Source organism: Macaca thibetana, chromosome 2 (assembly GCF_024542745.1).
Source record: "Macaca thibetana thibetana isolate TM-01 chromosome 2, ASM2454274v1, whole genome shotgun sequence".
Taxonomy (NCBI): Eukaryota; Metazoa; Chordata; class Mammalia; order Primates; family Cercopithecidae; genus Macaca; species Macaca thibetana.
The window spans coordinates 91,727,149-91,746,430 of NC_065579.1; the positions used below are offsets into that span (position 1 = coordinate 91,727,149).

Sequence of the window (19,282 nt, forward strand, 5' to 3'; positions counted from 1 at the left end):
TAGGAGAGACCAGCCTCTCTGACAGTCCTGCTGAAAGGTGGAAACAATCAGGCACAGGGTTTGTATGCTGAACATTCCACGGTGCTTAGTTATTTATTGAAGAAGAATCTCTCTGATATTCAGGGAACTTTATTCCCTGAGAAATTTTGTGCCAGGCACAACTCTGTCACTAGGAGTTCAATGATAAGCAAAGTCAGAGAAGGGTCCTGCCCCCGGTGTTTAGATTCTAATGAGGGATAGACAGTCCTTAACCAAAATAGCCCCACAAACAAATGCGTAATCACAACTTCAATAAGTGCCATGAAGGGTTGATGGAGCACATGGGGATGGGGAGGGCTCATAATGGGAGGATTTATTTCACCCAGGCAGGGAGATCAGGAAGGACCCCCTGGGGACATGATAGTCAGGGGGCTGGAGAAATGTGGGTTTTGGTGGAGAGGAACGAGTTTTGAAGGGATAGGAGATGATGAGTTCTCATACCAGCACAGCATCTTCTCTCTCTGCATCTCAATTTCCTCATCTCTCAAATATGGGCCTAACATCGAGACCCTTTCACAGTGTTGTGAGGTTTCAGAAGGATGACATATTTGACAACACCCAATATCATGCTGGCATATCACATTTTCATTTCATTTCTAAAAATAACTTTGGAAGCAGAGATGTGCTGTTTTAGTCAAAGATTTTTTTTAGCTTTGGAGAAAGAATGAAACCCCAGCTTTGAGGCTCCTCTAAAAAAATCTGAGCTCACATTCTGCCCTGGAAGTTGCCTGGCTGCTTCCCTTAATCACAGAGCCATGTTTGAATCACTTGACATTGAAATCCCGGGAATGACTTTGCTGTGTGATTAAGTGACAGAGGCTCAAGGTTTGGGGATTGGCAGAAGTTTAGATGTCCCTGGCCTGATCCCTTGCCCTTTATATACAAGGAAAGGAGGCTGATCACATGAACAACTAAATTGGAATGAAAAGGCAGCCCCTCCTCTATGGTCCTGGGCTCGTCTATACTGTCTCCCTGCCAAACATTCCATGGAAACCTTGGACACTGTCTGATGTCAGGGATACTTGTGAATGCCTGTCCACTTCCTTCTTGAGATAAAGCTAGGTTAGCGCTCTCTCATAACTCAAGCCTGAGGTTTATTCTTTTAATCTTCCAAAAACAAACAGAAGGACAGAAATAACCTATCCACTGTTTAAGATTAAAATGGCCAACAATAATAAATAATTGCCACAATAGCTTGAGATCAGGGTCTTAATTTATTGGAGGCCATTCAAGAATTTGCAACTCTTAAGTTAATTTTTCACATCTTGTTTGGATCCTCAGAGCCCGTGCTTCCAAAGCAAGGCCATCATATTTCTCATTGCACATGTTATTCTTGTTGATGTGCCAGACATGCAGGAGAGTGAGGTCCTCTCTTCACGGATGGGTAATGAAGATTCTACCCCCCAGAAATTAGTATTTCAAAGTATTTTCGCCTATGGAGATTTTGAATGGTTCTCTTCTTTTGCATGGTATATTAGCTGTATTAATGGTTGCAAACAACAAAAACATATGCTGGTTAATTCAAGCAGAAAAGGAATTTATTAAAAGGATGTGGGGTGGTTCAGAGCATAGGCAAGAAGGCTGGGGAACCAACACAGACACGAAACAGAAGAGGCAAGACTCAGCCCAGGGTTCCCCCTCTGGGCTCTCTACTGCTCTGTAGCTACTTCAGGTGATCCCTGGTGTCTCTGTGCAACCCCCAAAATTTGTAGCCCTGGGTGGGAGCATCTGTTACCACATCACTGCCACTTGATCACCTTTAGATCACATGATTTCACTTAAGCAAGTACCCACACCCTAGTCATCAAGAAGAGAGGAAAGAGAGGATCTCTCCCCTTTCTGCTAATGTGCCCCTCCCACTTATCTTGAGATTCTCCCAAAACGATAGGATGTCAGGATGCTGAGTGGCCAAAAATAACAACCGTTCATTATACAAACCCTTGTATCCTTAATTACATCTTCCATTAACTGGTTGTCCAATTCAAACTGGCCACTCACATGGATTTATTTTGTTCAAAGGTCACATCACATAATAACCATCAGTCTCTCATGCATCTTCATCCTTGTCACCTTCAGCCTCAGCCATATCAATGTTCTCATCCTCACCCCGTTCACTCACCCCTCTCCTGGGCCCCCATTTCCCTCCATGTCCTCACACCTCAAACATTCACCTCTTTCTCCTCCAACTCCCAGTCTTTGACCCTACTTCTATTTCACTGCAAAAGAGAAGCAATCACAGAGGGATTCCTGCATGTTCCTACCACCCATCTATTAATGCATCTTCAGCTCACCTCTAGCCAGGCAAGAACAGCCCTTCCAGTCGTTCATCAGACCCCAACAATTATCTCCTGTCATGTTTTCATTAATTGTTCCTTCTCTAATGTATCATTCCCATTAGCATGCACATATACTATGGTAATTCCCATCTTAATAAAAAAGAGCCAAAAAGCTCCCTGGAGCCCACTTCCCCGACCAGCTACCATCCAACTTCTCTGTTCCCCTTTAGAGAAAAACTCCTCCAAATAGTTGTCTGTCCTCATTGCGTCCATTTGTTCTCCTCCTACATCTCTGAAACTCTCTCAAGTCAGGCTTTCCTCCCATCACACCACTTCAGCAGTTCTTATCAAGGTCACCAGTGACCTCCAGAAGGCTGATTCCAATGACCAGTTCTAATTATTCCCATTGTTGTGACCTGTCTGCCACATTGGACAAAATTGATCCTTCCTTTCTTGAGCTTGTCCTCTGTGACCATGTGGATGCCTTCTCTCTCAATTTTCCTCTTCCTGCCCTAGCCATGCTTTTCCAGTCTTGTTCGCTGATACCTCCTCATCTTCAACTTGTAAATGTGAGTCCTCATCTCTATCTATACTCATTTCCTAGTGATCGTATCTAGTCTGTCCCAAATGTATCTCTAGCCCAGAATCCTCCTTCAACTCCGGACTCATGCATCCACCTGCCTTAATATCTCCTTTAAAATCCAATAGGCATTTGGGTTTTCTCTGCTGAACCTTCTCGACCCAGTCTTTCCCATCTCAATAAATGACAACTTTTCTCTGCTAGTTATTGAATCCAAAATCCTTGGAGCAGTCCTTGACTCCTCTTTTCCTAACACCCTTCATCCAGTCCATGAGGAAAATCTGTTGGCATGACCTTTGAAATGTGTCCAGAATATGACCCCATCTTACCCCCTTGGCTGCCACCACCCTGGCCTCCACATTCATCTTGTCACACCTGGATTGTCACAAGAGCCTCCTACCCAGGCCCCCTGTTCCTTTCCTGGCCACTCCACAGACCGTTCACATCACAGCCAGTGCGAGCTTCCTTTAAACATGAACATCCAGTCACACTGCTGCTCTGCTCAGAGTCCTGAAGGGGCTTCCAAGGGTCAAACCAAGGTCCCCATGCTGGCCCACAAGGCCCTGTGGGATCTGCTGCCTCAACTCCCTTGGCCCCTGTGAGCTCATTCCTTCCTGCTCTCTTTATCACTCCTCTCCAGCTGCACTGACCTCCTTGCTGTTACCTGCACGTGCCAGGCACATGCCCACCTCAGGGACTTCTCCTTTGCTAGTCCCCACGTACCTGTGTTTCTTGCTCCCCTTTTTTCTTTGGGTTTGTACTGAAAGGTCACCTCATCAGTGAGGCTTCCCCGATCACCTTATTGTAAATTGCACCCCATCTCCCTTGCAAGTCTGGCACATTCTATCCTCCTTACCCTTTGTAAGTTTTCTCCACAGCTCTTATCACAATCTGACACACATATTTGCTTCTTTTTGTGTGTGTTTTCTCTCTCCCTGAAGCGACAAGGACTCTGTTTTCTTTGCTGCTTCTTCCCTGGCACAGAGTAGTGGCTGGCACGTGGTAGGCACTCAAAAATAACCGAATGAATTCATGTACAAATGAATCCCACGCTTAGGTTATTAAATGCCTTATAGTTTTTTAAGTTTGATATACAGGATTTCCTGTGAGCCTCTAAACAGTCTAGTGAGTTAGGCAAGGTAGAACCCTGTGCTTTACATGAGAAGCTGAGGCCCCAGAGCTAACTGATTGCCCGATGACCCATGGCTGGTTAATGGGGCTCCTGGAACTTGTAGTTCCAATCTCAGTTTCTGCCCGCCACCTTCAACTACCCCCTGTGTCTCATGTTATATTAGTGTAGGCCTCAGGGCATTCATTGCTGTCTATTTTTCATTACAGTATGGATGAGAAAACCCTGTATCTCGCTTTGGGGGCTGTGAAGAACATCTCCCTAAACATCTCTATCTCCAACCTCGGAGATGATGCCTATGACGCCAACGTGTCCTTCAATGTTTCCCGGGAGCTCTTCTTCATCAACATGTGGCAGAAGGTAAGGAGGGCATCCCTGTAGAGAGCGGTTGTTCCATCTGGTACACTTGCCGGCTTTCATTATAGCCTGGAATAGGCAATGATTCTACAAACACTATTGCTTTCTGTGGACTATCATTTAGAATGATTAGAACTTTTTTCGTCCTGGACTTAGAAAATATGTTGGTATAGCCATAAATACCCTTAGAAATATGTTGGTATAGCTGTAAATACCCATAGAGTGCCAGAGAAGTGTCTGTAGTTACATAGTCTCCCATCCCTTCTCTCTTGTGGAATCCTCTCCCTATGGTTTTACATCTGGCCCCTTCTTGGAGATGGTACAGTTGCTGTCTCCAGCAAACACATGTTCTAGAGAATTCCAGTTTTAGGTCAGTAGTTGTGAAAGTAAGGGCAGATCACCGCTTGTTGTGCTAGGTATTATATATGATGTACTTGATGTTTCTACTAGAGGGTCACTGCTTTGGCCTGTGTTTTGGATTACTTATATATTTATTTATTTTTTTGGAGACAAGTCTCGCTTTGTCATCCAGGCTGGAGTGCAGTGCCACAATCTCGGCTCACTGCAACCTCCACCTCCTGAGTTCAAGTGATCCTCCCACCTCAGCCTCCCAATTAGCTGGGACTACAGGTGTGCGCCTGGCTAATTTTTGTATTTTTTGGTAGAGACAGGGTTTTGCCATGTTGTCCAGGCTGTTCTCGAAATCCTGACCTTAAGTGATCCGCCTGCCTCAGCCTCCTGAAGTGCTGGGATTACAGGTGTGACCCACTGCCCCGGCCTTCCTAACATATTTGAATGAATTGAGGTAGTTAAATTATTTCCACAAATTGAGTGAGTTTTTTTAGAGTGAATTAATTTGAAGTGAAGTTTATATAGTGTGACTCAAAGGTACAGTGCTGGTATTCTCCCCTACCCGTAATCACCCCGAGTGTACTACCTCTCAGAGGAAGTAGAACAGGCTTCCCCGTAGACAACAAGGGGGAACAAGTAGACAAAAGTCGACACCGTTCTACCCAGCGTTGCTCTAACGGTTGATAGCTGTTCAGCTGGGACTGCTTGCAGCTTTTTAATATTTACAGCCTTGAACAGGGGTGCCTTGTTCTTTATGTTAAAATGGAACCACAATCACTTTCTGCGGAAAACCTTCACTCTGCCCACTGATGAGCACTGGGCATACATTGAGCAGGTCAATGGCATTTGTTCAGACACATATTCTGTGGGCTCAATAGTGTTGACAGGATTGTGCCAAGCCTGCCCAGCTTAGGGGACAGCTGAAATGCTGAGAGCTACCAACAGCGGAGGCACTCCAAAACTTCCCAAGAAGTCATCTCAGATTCCCTGCTGCTTTGTAGCTTTCAGGAGCTCAAGGGTTGAGGGAGGCCACAAAAGCAATCAAGGACTGCAGGAGGGGTGCGCTTTCCCTCCACTTTCTATACCCTAAAAATTACCCCTGGATTAAGCCCAGTCAGGAGAGAACCAAGTGTCTGTAAGGTTCAAGTATCGCTGGCCACACACAGAGTATCTTTTACAGAATCACATGTGCTGTGATGCCATCTCCCTGTGCAGGGTGGGATGGTAGGTGGGGGAGAGGGGCTTCCTTGGGGATTTGACCTGTGGAACTCGTCTCTATGGTAATTGAAAAGATGTAGTTGGCGACTGGGTCATTACATTACACAGATTTCTCTCACTCAGGACCCATGCAAGAAATTTCTTTCCAGCCTCAGACTTAGAAATAGCTGTGCTTTGCCTGAGCATTTTGGCTTGTTTTTACCTTGTGACTGACTAGGCTTCATTCTCTTTATTGGCTGCTAGAAAGGTCAGAGCTGACCCCACTCTGTCAGTATATAGGACTTAGTCTTACTATTTTATAAACTCAGTAGCCCTCTGTATCTTGCTTTGCTCACCCTTTACCATGTTTTTCTTTTTAACTTGGAGATTGCATAATATTCTACCATATGGTTATACTATGGATTTACCTGAAAAATTCCTCTTATTCTGTATTTGGATTATTCCCAGTTTTTATGTTAAGTAAAATTGTGATGAATGTCTTTTACAGAGATTAGTACCAGTAAATGGTCATATCCTTAGCTCTGTAACTTTTCAGAGAATGTGAAGTCACAATTTTGACCACCTACTATACACCAGGGACTTTTTGCACTCTTGTCCCATCCCTTCTTCACTGCATGAGGCCCAATGTGTGTGATTTATTGGAGGAGCACTCTCAGGAGAAGAGGGGCGAGGGATCAGGGGCGGGCAGGGGAAGGGCTGGGAGGGGTGTGCTGTCGGGTCAAAACTAGCCTTGGTCTGATTTATGAGCTGGGAAGAAGTGGGGAAGCCCTGGAGCATAAATCACTCTGCAGAATTTTCCCACCTTGAAGCTGCTGGGGATAGCATCATTTTCTACCCCTGTATCGTCACTGGCCTCTGGGGGGATGCAGGGGTGGTGAGTAGCCTCCCAAGCATACTGGACAAGAAGGCTCTAGGAGGTCAAAGACAACGTGCCTGAGAAGGCCACAGGTACAAGCCATTGGCCACTGTAGCTGGCCATGGGAAATATGGGAGCACATCATTTTGATCTCTTTGCCGTTGAATTCCAGCAACCTTTGTCACAAGGAACCCTAGGTTTCAGTTCGACAGAAACTTGACAGGGTATCGGGCTCTTCGGGATGTGTTGAGTGTTAGCTCCAGAATGGTGATGGAGCACGGAGATGTCTTGTAGCTGCTGTGGAGGCAGGGCCAGCCAGAAAAGCAGATGGGCAAGATGACCCTCAGGGTGGCAGGAAAAGGAAGGGAAAAGAAACAGAAACCGCCCTTCCAGGACTCCAGCCATGCTGCAGGGTTAATAGACAGGCGATGTAAATGGCATCACCCAGCCCCAAGCAGGATTCTGACAGTACCTGGTGGCTAGTTAGGGACACCAGGAGAGCCTACCAAACCTGCTTAACAACCCACAGGCCTAACGGGACCAACATGGGCCTGTGAAAAGATTCTAATGGGTAAACTAAGAAAAGCATGACTAAGATACAGAGGGAAAGCATAAGTTTTAAAAAGATTATTAATAGAAAACAAAAGTAAATTTTACAGAGCATCTACTTTTGTTCTTGATGAAAGTCAAAAAAAATGAACACAGTGAAAGATCAGATAGTAGAACAATAGACTGTAAGAAAATGGAATGAACTGGGAGGCAAGCAAAAATACATGTTATGGATGGGATAAAGAAATGTTACAATGAAACCAGGAAATCAGTGGCAGAATTAAAATATGTTATACTCAGGAAAGAGCAGAATCGGCAGAACAGAAAATTGATTTAATGATGTGGAGGTGTTTTTGAGAAGCTCTGAGAATTCGAAGAAAAAGAACGAAGCAATAAAAAAGGATGACAGTGAGGACTATATTGTGGAAGGTGGAAACTGGAAAACAGCAAAGAGAAAATGGTTCCAGAATAATTGGAACAGAAGCCAACAGAAGTCTAAGGAGACAGCAAAGGAGGATCTCCATTTCCTAAAATGGGTGCAGCAGACACCTGGCTAAAATATTTAAAACATTTTAATGCCTACAAATAGCTTCATGAAATTTTTAATTTTAAGGATATGAAAATGATACTATTAACAGCAGAAAACAAACCAGTTTCTACAGACTTTTCTGTAACATTAATGTCCAAAGTTAGAACAGTATATTCCATTGTGAATTTTAAATTCAACACATAGCCAACTTGCCCTCCATTGTGAAGTCAAAATAAAGATATACTCAGATATATGAGAATTCCTAGGTTATTACCTCTTCTAGTTTGGATTTCCCCAAAAGCATACCCTGATACAATGATATAGGTACAGATAGTTTATTTGGGGGTGGGGGATCTCAGTGGTGAGTTTGGACAGGAAAGAGGAAAGACAGGAAGGTGTGCATTTATAAGCGGGTTACTGCTGTGGGCACCTTGGGCTTGTCTTCCTCAGACCCTCCGAGAGACTGTGTGTAACAAACCTCAGATCCATTCCCCTCCAGGATGAGGAAGCTGCTGGAGGACTGATCCCCCTGCTCCTGTCATTAATCATGGAGAACCGCTCACTGTGTGTGAACTCTCCGGCACTTCCAGCCTTCTCTAAGTAGGCCCACACTCCCTGGGGCCGGGAAGCAACTCAACTCGGGCAGAAAGATGCGGGAAGCCTTTGACCTGGAGGGGCGTAGCTTCAGATGACCAGGACTCTGGCTGGTTCTGGGGAATATGAGCGAGGTGCTGGCCGCATCTGCTATAGTAACCATGAGAGCTTCCTGAAAAGTAGTTATTTACAGATAAACTACTCAAGAATACAAAAGTAGTTGAATAAAAAGTGTGCTACAGTCAAATAAGCATAGAATGAAGCAAAACAATTTTTTTTTTTTTTTTTTTTTTTTTTGAGACGGAGTCTCGCTCTGTCGCCCAGGCTGGAGTGCAGTGGCCGGATCTCAGCTCACTGCAAGCCCCGCCTCCCGGGTTCACGCCATTCTCCTGCCTCAGCCTCCCGAGTAGCTGGGACTACAGGCGCTCACCACTACGCCCGGCTAGTTTTTTGTATTTTTTAGTAGAGACGGGGTTTCACCGTGTTAGCCAGGATGGTCTTGATCTTCTGACCTCGTGATCCACCCGTCTCGGCCTCCCAAAGTGCTGGGATTACAGGCTTGAGCCACCGCGCCCGGCCGCAAAACAATTTTTATAAATATTTATGATAGTAAGCAAATGTAAAAAAAAAAAGTATTGCCATGGTAAATGCATAATTTAAAAGAATAATAAAAATAAAAAATAATCCTATAATCTCAGTTATACCAATAACAATTTGAGAAGAAAGCTGACTTTGTGACTGCTCTGCTTCACTTTCTTCAGGAAGGAGTTCAGACTCCTCAGCCTGAGCCTGGTCCTGCCTGCCTTCCTTTCTCCTCAGACTCCTGGCTCACCATGCCCCCACATACTCACTTGAATCAGTCGCCACTTAATACCAAAGCTGCCTTTACCCAGGAATCACCCCCACCCCATTTTTGTTTAACGAACTACTCTGTCCTTAAATCTCAGCTCAGGGACCCCGTGTGCAGGCTCCCCACCTGGCTGCACAGGATCTGTCCACAGAATAGATAGATGGATGGATGGATGGATGACTGGGTGGATGGCTGAGTGGATAGATAAGTAGGTAGGTAGGTAGATGACTGGCTGGGTGACTGGGTGGGTGAGTGGGTGGATAGTTATGTGGATAGGTGACTGGGGATGGCTGGTTGGGTGGATGAGTGGGTATGTGGGTGGATGAACAGGTGAGTGGATGACTGGCTGGGTGGATGGGTGTGTGAGTGGATGGATGGCTGGGTGGATGAGTGGATGGGTGAGTGGATGGCTGGCTGGGTGGATGGGTGTGTGAGTGGATGCCTGGCTGGGTGGATGGGTGGGTGGGTAGGTAGATGGATGGTAATTCGTTTTGTCCAAAGTTACAGAGACTTAAGGCCCAGGCCTCCAAGGTTACCTGTCTTCTCTGTCATCACACAGTCAATTAGTTATATATTAGCTTCTAAGACTGAATACAAAATATCCCCTGCAATGGATTTTTCTGTCTTCTTCTAAGGCAAGGCTACTTTCATAGGTTTATTCTGGATTATTTTTTCCTTTGAGGGAACGCTGCTTATAAAAACAGGATACACGTGGATGACCATCTGCTGGCTTTTTTCTCTCCTAAATAAAGCTAACTTGAAAACACATTATAAAAGAGGGCTTAATTTGTTGGTGGCTACTCTGCTGGCTGGCTTGTGCTGTCCAGCCAGAACTCAGGGTATAATGATCGGCAACTGGGTTTCCTCAGGGCAGGCCCAGTGCACCGTGTTGCCTGCTGGGTAAGGAACCAGCAAAGCCTCACTACAGAGTGAGATTCCTGGGGTGCCCTGTGGGAGCAGTGAGAGGGAGCCCCGGGGCAGGGGAGGGGTGCATGGTTAAAAAGGAGCATAAGGAAGAATAGATCACCACTGCATCACACCAGGGTCACCATTCACACTGGGTTCCGTATAAACGATACCTCCACAGAATATAATGTGAGTGATGTCCCTGGAGATATATAGCTCTGTGGCCCTGGAGTCAAGGTAAAGCCTTGTTTTAATTTCTTGCTGTGGAGCCGTTTGGCACAAAGGGATTTGGCTGTTCTTGCCTTTGTCGAACAGCCATGGATTTGTTTGGACAGCAGTTATTGAATACCTGCTAAATGCCAGGGACTGTTCCAGCCACAAGGAGACACAAAGATCTAGTCCCTGCTCCCAGGGAGCTCACAGCCTAATGGGGCCAAAGGCATGTCAGTAAGCAATTAAAGCACAAGGTGCCAGCTGCTTTACAGAGGTACTGAAAAGTTGTTTGAAGCATAGACATGACAAGGTAAAGCAAGTCATTACCACAGTAGCTAGTGCCCTATTGGACAGAATCCTTGGATGAGTGCTTAAGGTACATGGATGAGCCTCCAAAGGATCTGGTGTCAGCTGATTCCTACATTGCAGAGCTAGGGTGAGTGGAATGGGTCAGTTTATTTGGCTGGTGAAGGAGGGACCTAGGTTGGAGCAGGGATGAGAGGGCAGAACAGAGTAAAGGAGGAGGGGGAGGAGAGAACCCAGTAGGATGGAAAGAGGCTGCCCATGTTGAACAAAGGGCCAGTAACATTTCTGGTGGCAGGGAGATGTCAGGACATTTTTGCCTGCTCTTACAGGCCTGTCAGGATTTCACCACTCATTGGTTCTAAGAAATCTCCCCTCCCACCTCAATCTGTTTTGTTTTTAGCCCATTCTGGATTTCTGCACTCATGAATGCCTCATGTGACCAGGGGTAGGCAGGGAGAAAAACTCAAAGAAGGGGCTGGGGTTATGTGTACATCTTCATGATATTGACTGTATGGCATGCATGGAAACAGACATGGACATGAAAGGATAAGCTTCAAGCCAGGTGCATGAGGGCTCCCAGCTGACTTTTGGGTACAAAGAGGACGCAGCAGCTTGCCACAGAGTGACAGAGGAGGCCATGCTAGGAGAGAAGGGAGAACAAGTGGGGCAGGCACCCTGGCCTGACTCTTCTACACAATGTGATACGCTGTCTTGGTTGGGGTCTCCCAGATGCCAAGGAATTCAGGGAAATTTCTTTATTTGGGAGATGCAAGAAACAATGGTAGGGGGTTGAAGTGATATAGTAGGGAGGTGAAACAATGGTAGGGAGGTGAAGTGATACAGGCAGGAGGCAGTGAATGAAAAGTGAGCTGTTAAACCAACTACTGCAGTGGGCAATGGAGCTTATTCCTGCAGGGCAACTCTAGGAAGAGTAAGGGAGCTGGGGGATTTATACTCCTTTCCCCAAGAGTCAAGAAATGAGGTCTCCCGGGGCTATTTATATTCTCCAGTACTCCTGCCCTCCCATAGGCATGGCAGGAGAGACCTACATGATTTTGGAAAAATGCTCTTGGGTGCAGAGGTACCGTAATATAGCCCCTGGCAGCTGGAAGTGGGCTGGAGCATCCTGAGTGTGCAAGTTATGTGATCAGGGCTCACCAGCCTCTGCCAGAGAGGCCCATAGGATTAGAAGTATCTCTAACCTTAGCACCTCACTTTCTAGGCTCTTAGAAGTTGTAGGTTGGTCTGATAGAGCCTCGCTGAGGTTCTCATACAAGATCTAGTATCATACACCTCACAGTGTGCAGGAGTGGGGTGAGGCAGGTGTGGTATGTGGATGAAGAGGACCAGGGTGGGGCAGGAGGAAGCAGTGAAGACAGTGGGAAGATGGAGGGTTCCAGCCTCACCCACAGGGCATCAGGCTCCCAGCAGCATTCAGTGGTTGCCAGGTGGGAGTGAGGCCTAGCACACTCTATTTTCTAATATAACCCAGAGATCTTATGACTTTGGCAGCTAATTAAAATGTTTTCTGAACATCATATGAACCAAACAAAACATGTCCAGTGACTGCATCCAGCCTGTAGGCCACCAGCCTGTGACCTCCAGCCTGGCTGTTTTCCGTATGTTCTAGTCCGGATCTGCGTTTCTGGTGGAACTTAGTCTGTCTGCAGTCTTACTGTGTTTCATGTTCTCCCCTTGGCAACAGATAAACTAGTCAAAGAGATGAGAGTTTGGGGCTTCAAGTGTCCGGCTTCAAGGAGAGGAGTGGAGAGGGTCAACCAGAACGTAGTGTCCATGGAGTTTTTAGAACTCGTGATGCTTTGAAAACTATTTGCTGGCTGGAATATTTGTACTTCACGGTGATTGCAAGAAGCAACTAAGCTGGAGTTCGAATTTTAGAAGCTGCTAGAAGTAAAATGACAGGCAATTAGTGTGAAATAGAGGGAAAGTGTAGCTTTGGTGACCAGCAGATACAGAGTTGAGATTCCAACTCTGTTTCTGATGGCCAGTGTGGCCTTGGGTCAGGGGTCTTCTCTCTGTGCCTCAGTTTCTTTCTCTTTAAAGTGGGATTGTGCCAAGGATTAAATGAGTCCTACACCATCATGTACAGTCTCACTTGTACATGACGGGTACCTGCCATGGTAGCCCCAACTCTGCCACACATGAGCTTATACTTTATAGCTCATTCATTTACTCAGAAGGGATATACTGATCACCTACTTCAGACCAAGATTAAATAATGCTGAGGGGGAAGAGGAAAATAAGGCAAGAATATAGAACATAGAATGTATATCAGGGGGTGATAACTCTTCCTTTTAAGACAAAAATTATCAGTCATTGTCTTAATGAAGGACTGAGAGAGAGAGAGTGTGTGTGTGTGTCTGTCTGTCTGTCTACATACTGTAAAAATAGAGACAGTGTTAAACTGAACATTTTTTAATTTAATGAGTTGCTTGTACTTAAGAAAATAAAATTACATGAAATTTAATGTGAAGCAATAAATAGAGGTCAGTTCAATAAATGTCTGTGTTGGCTTTTGTGACTCCTGATTTTTAAAAAATAATGCTTGTTGACTTTTTTCCATTTACTTACCATTTGCTTAAGTATTGGAGTTTTTGGCTTAGGGATATTGACTTTTTAAAATGCAAGATATATAATTGTTCAAATATGTGATGCATGTCATACATAATAGCGAAGTTTAGATAATGAGAAGAATAATGCCCTCCAAAAACAAAGGCAGGGGACTAGATCCTGAGTCTTTCAGACTGGGCAGGGAGGCATCTGGCCCAAAGGGCTGGAGGAATGTGGTATGGGATTCAGACTTTTTATCAGGTAGGCAGTGATGAGCCATTAATGGGATTTGAGAGAAGTCTGGACTGAGAGAACAGAGAAGGAAGAACAGAGGCTGGAGACATCTTAGAGAAAGAACAAAGAAATAGCACTGACAGGCCAGGAAGGTCAGAGACTCAGTGTTGGGACTGCTGGAAGAAAGAAAAGTGAGGAAGGGGGATGTTTGTGAACTCAGCGGGGAGAACCCAGATCCTCTACTCCTGATCATGCTCTAGTGCACAGAGTACTGTAAGTTCATGAGGAATGTGCTTCGTGCCTGGCATCGGTTGGCCATAAATCACTGAATTTGGCTAATAAAACGTTGCATCGTCTTCTCATGTCCTTGAGAGACTGAGATAGATGGATAGGCCCTAGGTCCTTATTTCCTCCATGACAGCGTATTGTGGGAGGGGTGATGATGTTCTAAGGGAAGCTCATTTTTGCTGTTTCTAAGGAGTATAATTTGAGTTCCAAGTTAAACTGGTCTTCCAAGTTGGGCTTTGGAGCAGTAAAGCACCAAGTCAACTTTCAAGGCTTTCAGTGGCTTATTCTTTATGACAAGAGGCATCAAGGGCTTGTAAGTTTGTTTTTCTTATCAAGTGTTTCTTCAGTTTGTGTCTACCTTTACCACAGAAAGGGCGGTCCCTTTCTTTCTGGAATGGTTCTCTCTTCACTTTCAAGGCAAACAGCTCAAGATGGCGCCAGGTGATAAAACAGATCCACTTACTAATCTGGATAGAGCAGGAAGGACTTAAACACTTATGTGTTTGTATACCTTTATTTGAGGGAGTGCTTTGGCCTGTTTTTAGACAGAAGGTTCCATGCAGAAACTGCATCTGTGCAGGCAAACAAAGCAAATTGTGTTAGCAAAGCCAGGAAACCAAGCATTAAGCAACAGAATGGTTCTTAGGCAGAAGTGAGCCTCATCCCTCTGTGCTGGGACAGATTACAAACAGCCTTCCTTCACTCTGCGGCTTTCATTCAGGGCAGGGACTGATTTTCATTGTGTTCTGCTTTCTCTGCTGTCTCTTGTCAAGTTAATAGTAGCCTCAAGTAAAATGCAACCCTTAGATGTTTATAGTCATCTTGGCCCGGCCATTAAGATGATGAATGAACTCGCTGCTTGCCCTGGTAAGAGAGCCCTGAGGGTGGATGCCAATACTTAGAAAATAGTAAGTCTTTTCCGCCCCCTTCCTGTCTTTAATCCAGTGCCCCAGGCCCCCTGGTGACTTTACCTTGAACTTCCTGCATTAACACCAGGTAGAAAAGCCTCACCTGGCTCGAAGCCCACTTGAGGCTCCAACACAACAGCAAGCTCTTTACCTCGCTTTGTTGGTCTTCCCCATCCGCTTATCAGAAGAAAACTTGGCATTCCTCAGAGACCTTTCAGTGTTTCTCAGTTGCTTCTGCAGGCCTTTCCCTTCCTCCTTGAGAGGACAAGAGAAGGTGGTGGGGAGCAGGCACCCCCAGCCTGTTTGTATTTTCTCACCTGGATTACCTGTGGCCCTTGCATCAGGGAGAGCCCAGCCTTGAGTGAAACTGCCTGGGAGAAAGGCTGGGCGCTTCCTGAGGCAGTCAGCAGCGAGGAAGTGGTGGAGAAACACAGATGTCCATTTCAAATCACAAGGCGGCTTCAGTGTTCCACGGCGGGGCTCAGCTTTCACATATATGAAAAGCTTCATTTGTGTATTCACTGTGTTTGGAGGGAAGGCTATGTTTTGCTTTAGAAATGTCAACAGAGCTGTAGCTACGACAAGGATCAATTAAGAAGGACGTTTCCCAGAGCCGCAAGACTTGAGTGAATCTGTGGGGGAATTTAGAAAACATGTGTTAAACCTCTGGATTTTTTTTTCTAACTAACTGCAAAACAGCAATTTAATAATTTCCTCTTTTAAGGGGAAAGGGGGGAGTCTTGGATTTTAAATCTTCTTCCTAAAGCAGCACAGCATCTTTTGAAAAGAAAGCCATGAAAGACTACTAAGCCAAGGCGAATAAAATAAAATTTTAAAACTTGAGAACTTCGGTGACCTAGTCTGGGTTTCCTTAAGCAGATCCTGAGAGAAGGGCTCACATGCAAGTGGTTCATAAAGGTTGTGTTTCCAGGGGGAAGACAGGTAGGGAGTGGAGAGACGCAGGACAGGGCAGGACAGAAACTCAGGCAGAGTCCCTCAGAGCGTGGCCTCAGCCTGATCCTGCAAGAGGGATCAGAAGTGTGAGTTACACCAAGGTACTGTCCCATCTCCAGCTTAGGAAGCTGGGTTTTGTTCTCCCATAAACACCAGTCATTGGTGAAGGGCCACTTAGGGAGGAATAAGTGGTGGAAAGTGGTCCCAGGTACTTTCCACCCAGGGGTGAAGTGTAGACAGTGGGGCTCCAGTGGCTTAAGGGCAGAAGAAGACCCACGGTTCTGGCTCTTGGAGGCAAGTGAAGACTGAAGCCACAGTGTGCATATAAAGGGAGTCCAAGGAACATCGGGTGGGGCATTGAAATTGTTTGCTATGGTCGGTTTACCTTCAACTGGTTTCCTTCTTGTTCTGAAGGATATATTACAAGCATATTGACAAAAGTCTTTGAACTCTTGAGGTGTTTGTATGATATTCTGTGTCAGTTGCACATGTGATGTTTCTACCAGCATCTGAATTGGGGAATTGACATGTACAGATGCCTGTGGAATTTAACAGAGAATGTGAATGTACGGCTACAGTCCATCACCATCCAGCTTGCCAGGGCTGTCATTTCATCCTTTTGAGTCCAGGCTTACAGACAGTCTGAGCTTCCGTTGCCCCCATGCTCTGCCTGTGATGTGTGGTGGCCTCTGGCATTGTCCTAACTCAGGTACCTGAGCATAACTAGTGAGGCTGTGCTGCTCTCCCAAGCAAGTCTGTTAGGAATATGTCAGGCTGCATGTAACAGAAAAGCCACCTTTTTTAGCAGCTGATCCTCGTGAAACTTTTATTTTTCTTTGGTAATAATAAATTGAGAAATGGGCGTTTCAGGGCTAGTATGCACCTGTGTGGTGCCCACAGGAACCCCATTCCTTCTGTCTTTCCTCTCAGCCTGTCTTCATAGGGGGTTTCATCTCCATACTCCAAGGCTGGGCTTTCCCTGATGCTGCTTTTCGGTTTCCGCTTCCAACACTACAGCTGCATTCCAAGCAAGAAGGAGGAGAAGGACACAGGGCAAAAGGTCTGCCCCCTTTTAAAGAGCTTTCCTAAAGCTCCACTTGACATTTTCCACATACATCTCATTGGCCAGCACCATGCCACAAGGCGGGGTGGCAAATGAATTTTCTCAGCAGGACACATTGCCACTCTAGACAGAATCAGAGCTGTGTTTATTGGGAGGAAGGGAAGAGTGGCCATTGGGAAGCACCAGCAGAGTCAGCAGGGCAGAGACCTGAGAGAGGTAGTTTGTGAGTATGTATCCCTGAGATTCGTAGCGGAACTGGGGAAGGACTGCCCAGTGAGTCCACTCCCTTCAGTATGTGTCAGACCCTGATCAATTATAAGATGATCTTTATCTGTCCACCTTATCTATCTTCACTGACGTGTATTTCTTATTTTCACAAAAATGAAGCCATTTCAATGATGTTGTCAATGTATTTGGATTTCTGTCCTTCAACAGAGGTGCCACAGCTCCAAACTAGGTCAATCCATGCAATAAAGACCAAGTTTCAGAACCTCTGTCCTTCAGACCATTTGGTGTATATCATTTCCAGGCCCTTCTTCACTGTTCTGTTTATCACTCCCTGTGCTGTCTCTAGTTTGGCATCTTCCTTTTTAAAATAGAACCCAGGTCTGAACTGCAATTCAACCAGCCCAGCTTAGTTATTATTGTCCCAAGTCTAAACATGGTATTTCTGTTAATGTGGCAGCCACAGCACAATTCTGTTTATTCTTGAGGCATTCCCTGTTGTGTTTTCATAGTCTTTTTGTGTTATTTGGAAGTGTAATCATGTCATTTATAGCCTTGCTACTCAAATGCGGTCCATGAACCAGCAGTGCGACATCACCTGGGAGTGTGTTAGAAATGCTGAATCTCAGGCCCCAGCCTTGCGGGATCAGGATACGCATTTTAAGAAGATAGTTGGGTATTTGTATGAAAATGAAAAATTGGAACCAGGGCAAGATATCCAGGGCCTCAGAGGAAAATCTCAGATTAAAACGATCAGGGAGGTCCCTTCCTAGAGATGAGAAAGTCACTCAGAGGCTGCCATGGCCTAAGACTGAAACAAAGAGAATATGTCTGTATACAACTAAAGAAAAGGAGAAAAGGTTCCCTGGGCCAGAGAGTGGCTAGAGAGTCGATTGTACTCAGACTTGCTGTGTTACCAACAGGTAATATACAGGACAGTCATGACCTACACATGGCTAAATCCAGTAGTCATTTTTCAGTCTTCTTTCTGGACCCGTCAGCATCTATTAGCACAAATAACGACTACTTTTATCATTATTATTATTATACTTTAAGTTCTAGGGTACATGTGCACAACGTGCAGGTTTGTTACATAGGTATATATGTGCCATGTTGGTTTGCTGCACCCATTAACTCCTCATTTACATTAGATATTTCTCCTAATGCTATCCTTCCCCCTGCCCCCCACCCCATGACAGGCCACCATGTGTGATGTTCCTCGCCCTGTGTCCAAGTGTTCTCATTGTTCAATTTCCACCTATGAGTGAGAACATGCAGTGTTTGGTTTTCTGTCCTTGTGATAGCTTGCTCAGAATGATGGTTTCCAGCTTCATCCATGTCCCTGCAAAGGACATGAACTCATCCTTTGTTATGACTGCATAGTATTCCATGGTGTATATGTGCCACATTTTCTTAATCCAGTTTATTATTGATGGACATTTGGGTTGATTCCAAGTTTTTGCTATTGTGAATAGTGCCACAATAAATATATGTGTTCATGTGTCTTTATAGTAGCATGATTTATAATCCTTTGGGTATATACCCAGTAATGGGATCGCTGGGTCAAATGGTATTTCTAATTCTAGATCCTTGAGGAATCGCCACACTGTCTTCCACAATGGTTGAACTAATTTACACTCCCACTAACAGTATAAAAGTGTTCGTATTTCTCCACATCCTCTCCAGCATCTGTTGTTTCCTGACTTTTTAATGATTGCCATTCTAACTGGTGTGAGATGGCATCTCATTGTGGTTTTGATTTGCATTTCTCTGATGGCGAGTGATGATGAGCATTTTTTCATGTGTCTGTTGGCTGCATACATGCCTTCTTTTGAGAAGTATCTGTTCCTATCCTTTGCCCACTTTTGGATGGCGGTGTTTTTTTCTTGTACATTTGTTTAAGTTCTTTGTAGATTCTGGATATTAGCCCTTTGTCAGATGGGTAGATTGCAAAATTTTCTCCCATTCTGTAGGTTGCCTGTTCACTCTGATGGTAGTTTCTTTTGCTGTGCAGAAGCTCTTTAGCTTAATTAGATGCCATTTGTCTATTTTGGCTTTTGTTGCCATTGCTTTTGGTGTTTTACTCATGAAGTCCTTGCCCATGCCTATGTCCTGAATGATATTGCATAGGTTTTCTTCTGGGATTTTTATGGTTTTAGGTCTAACATTTAAGTCTTTAATCCATCTTGAATTAATTTTTGTATAAGGTGTAAGGAAGGGATCCAGTTTTAGCTTTCTACATATGGTAGCCAGTTTTCCCAGCACCATTTATTAAATAGAGAATCC

General features: G+C 45.1%; 1 protein-coding gene across 2 annotated transcripts in view; it reads left to right on the top strand.

Annotated features, from left to right (window-relative positions):
• Window positions 1–19,282, top strand: part of ITGA9 (integrin subunit alpha 9) — a 388,944-nt gene that overhangs the window by 234,976 nt on the left and 134,686 nt on the right. For both annotated transcript variants that reach the window (XM_050780278.1, XM_050780279.1), the window contains one exon: window positions 4,234–4,384. In XM_050780278.1, the coding sequence (XP_050636235.1) occupies window positions 4,234–4,384 (151 nt within the window). The remainder of the gene's footprint in view (window positions 1–4,233; window positions 4,385–19,282) is intronic.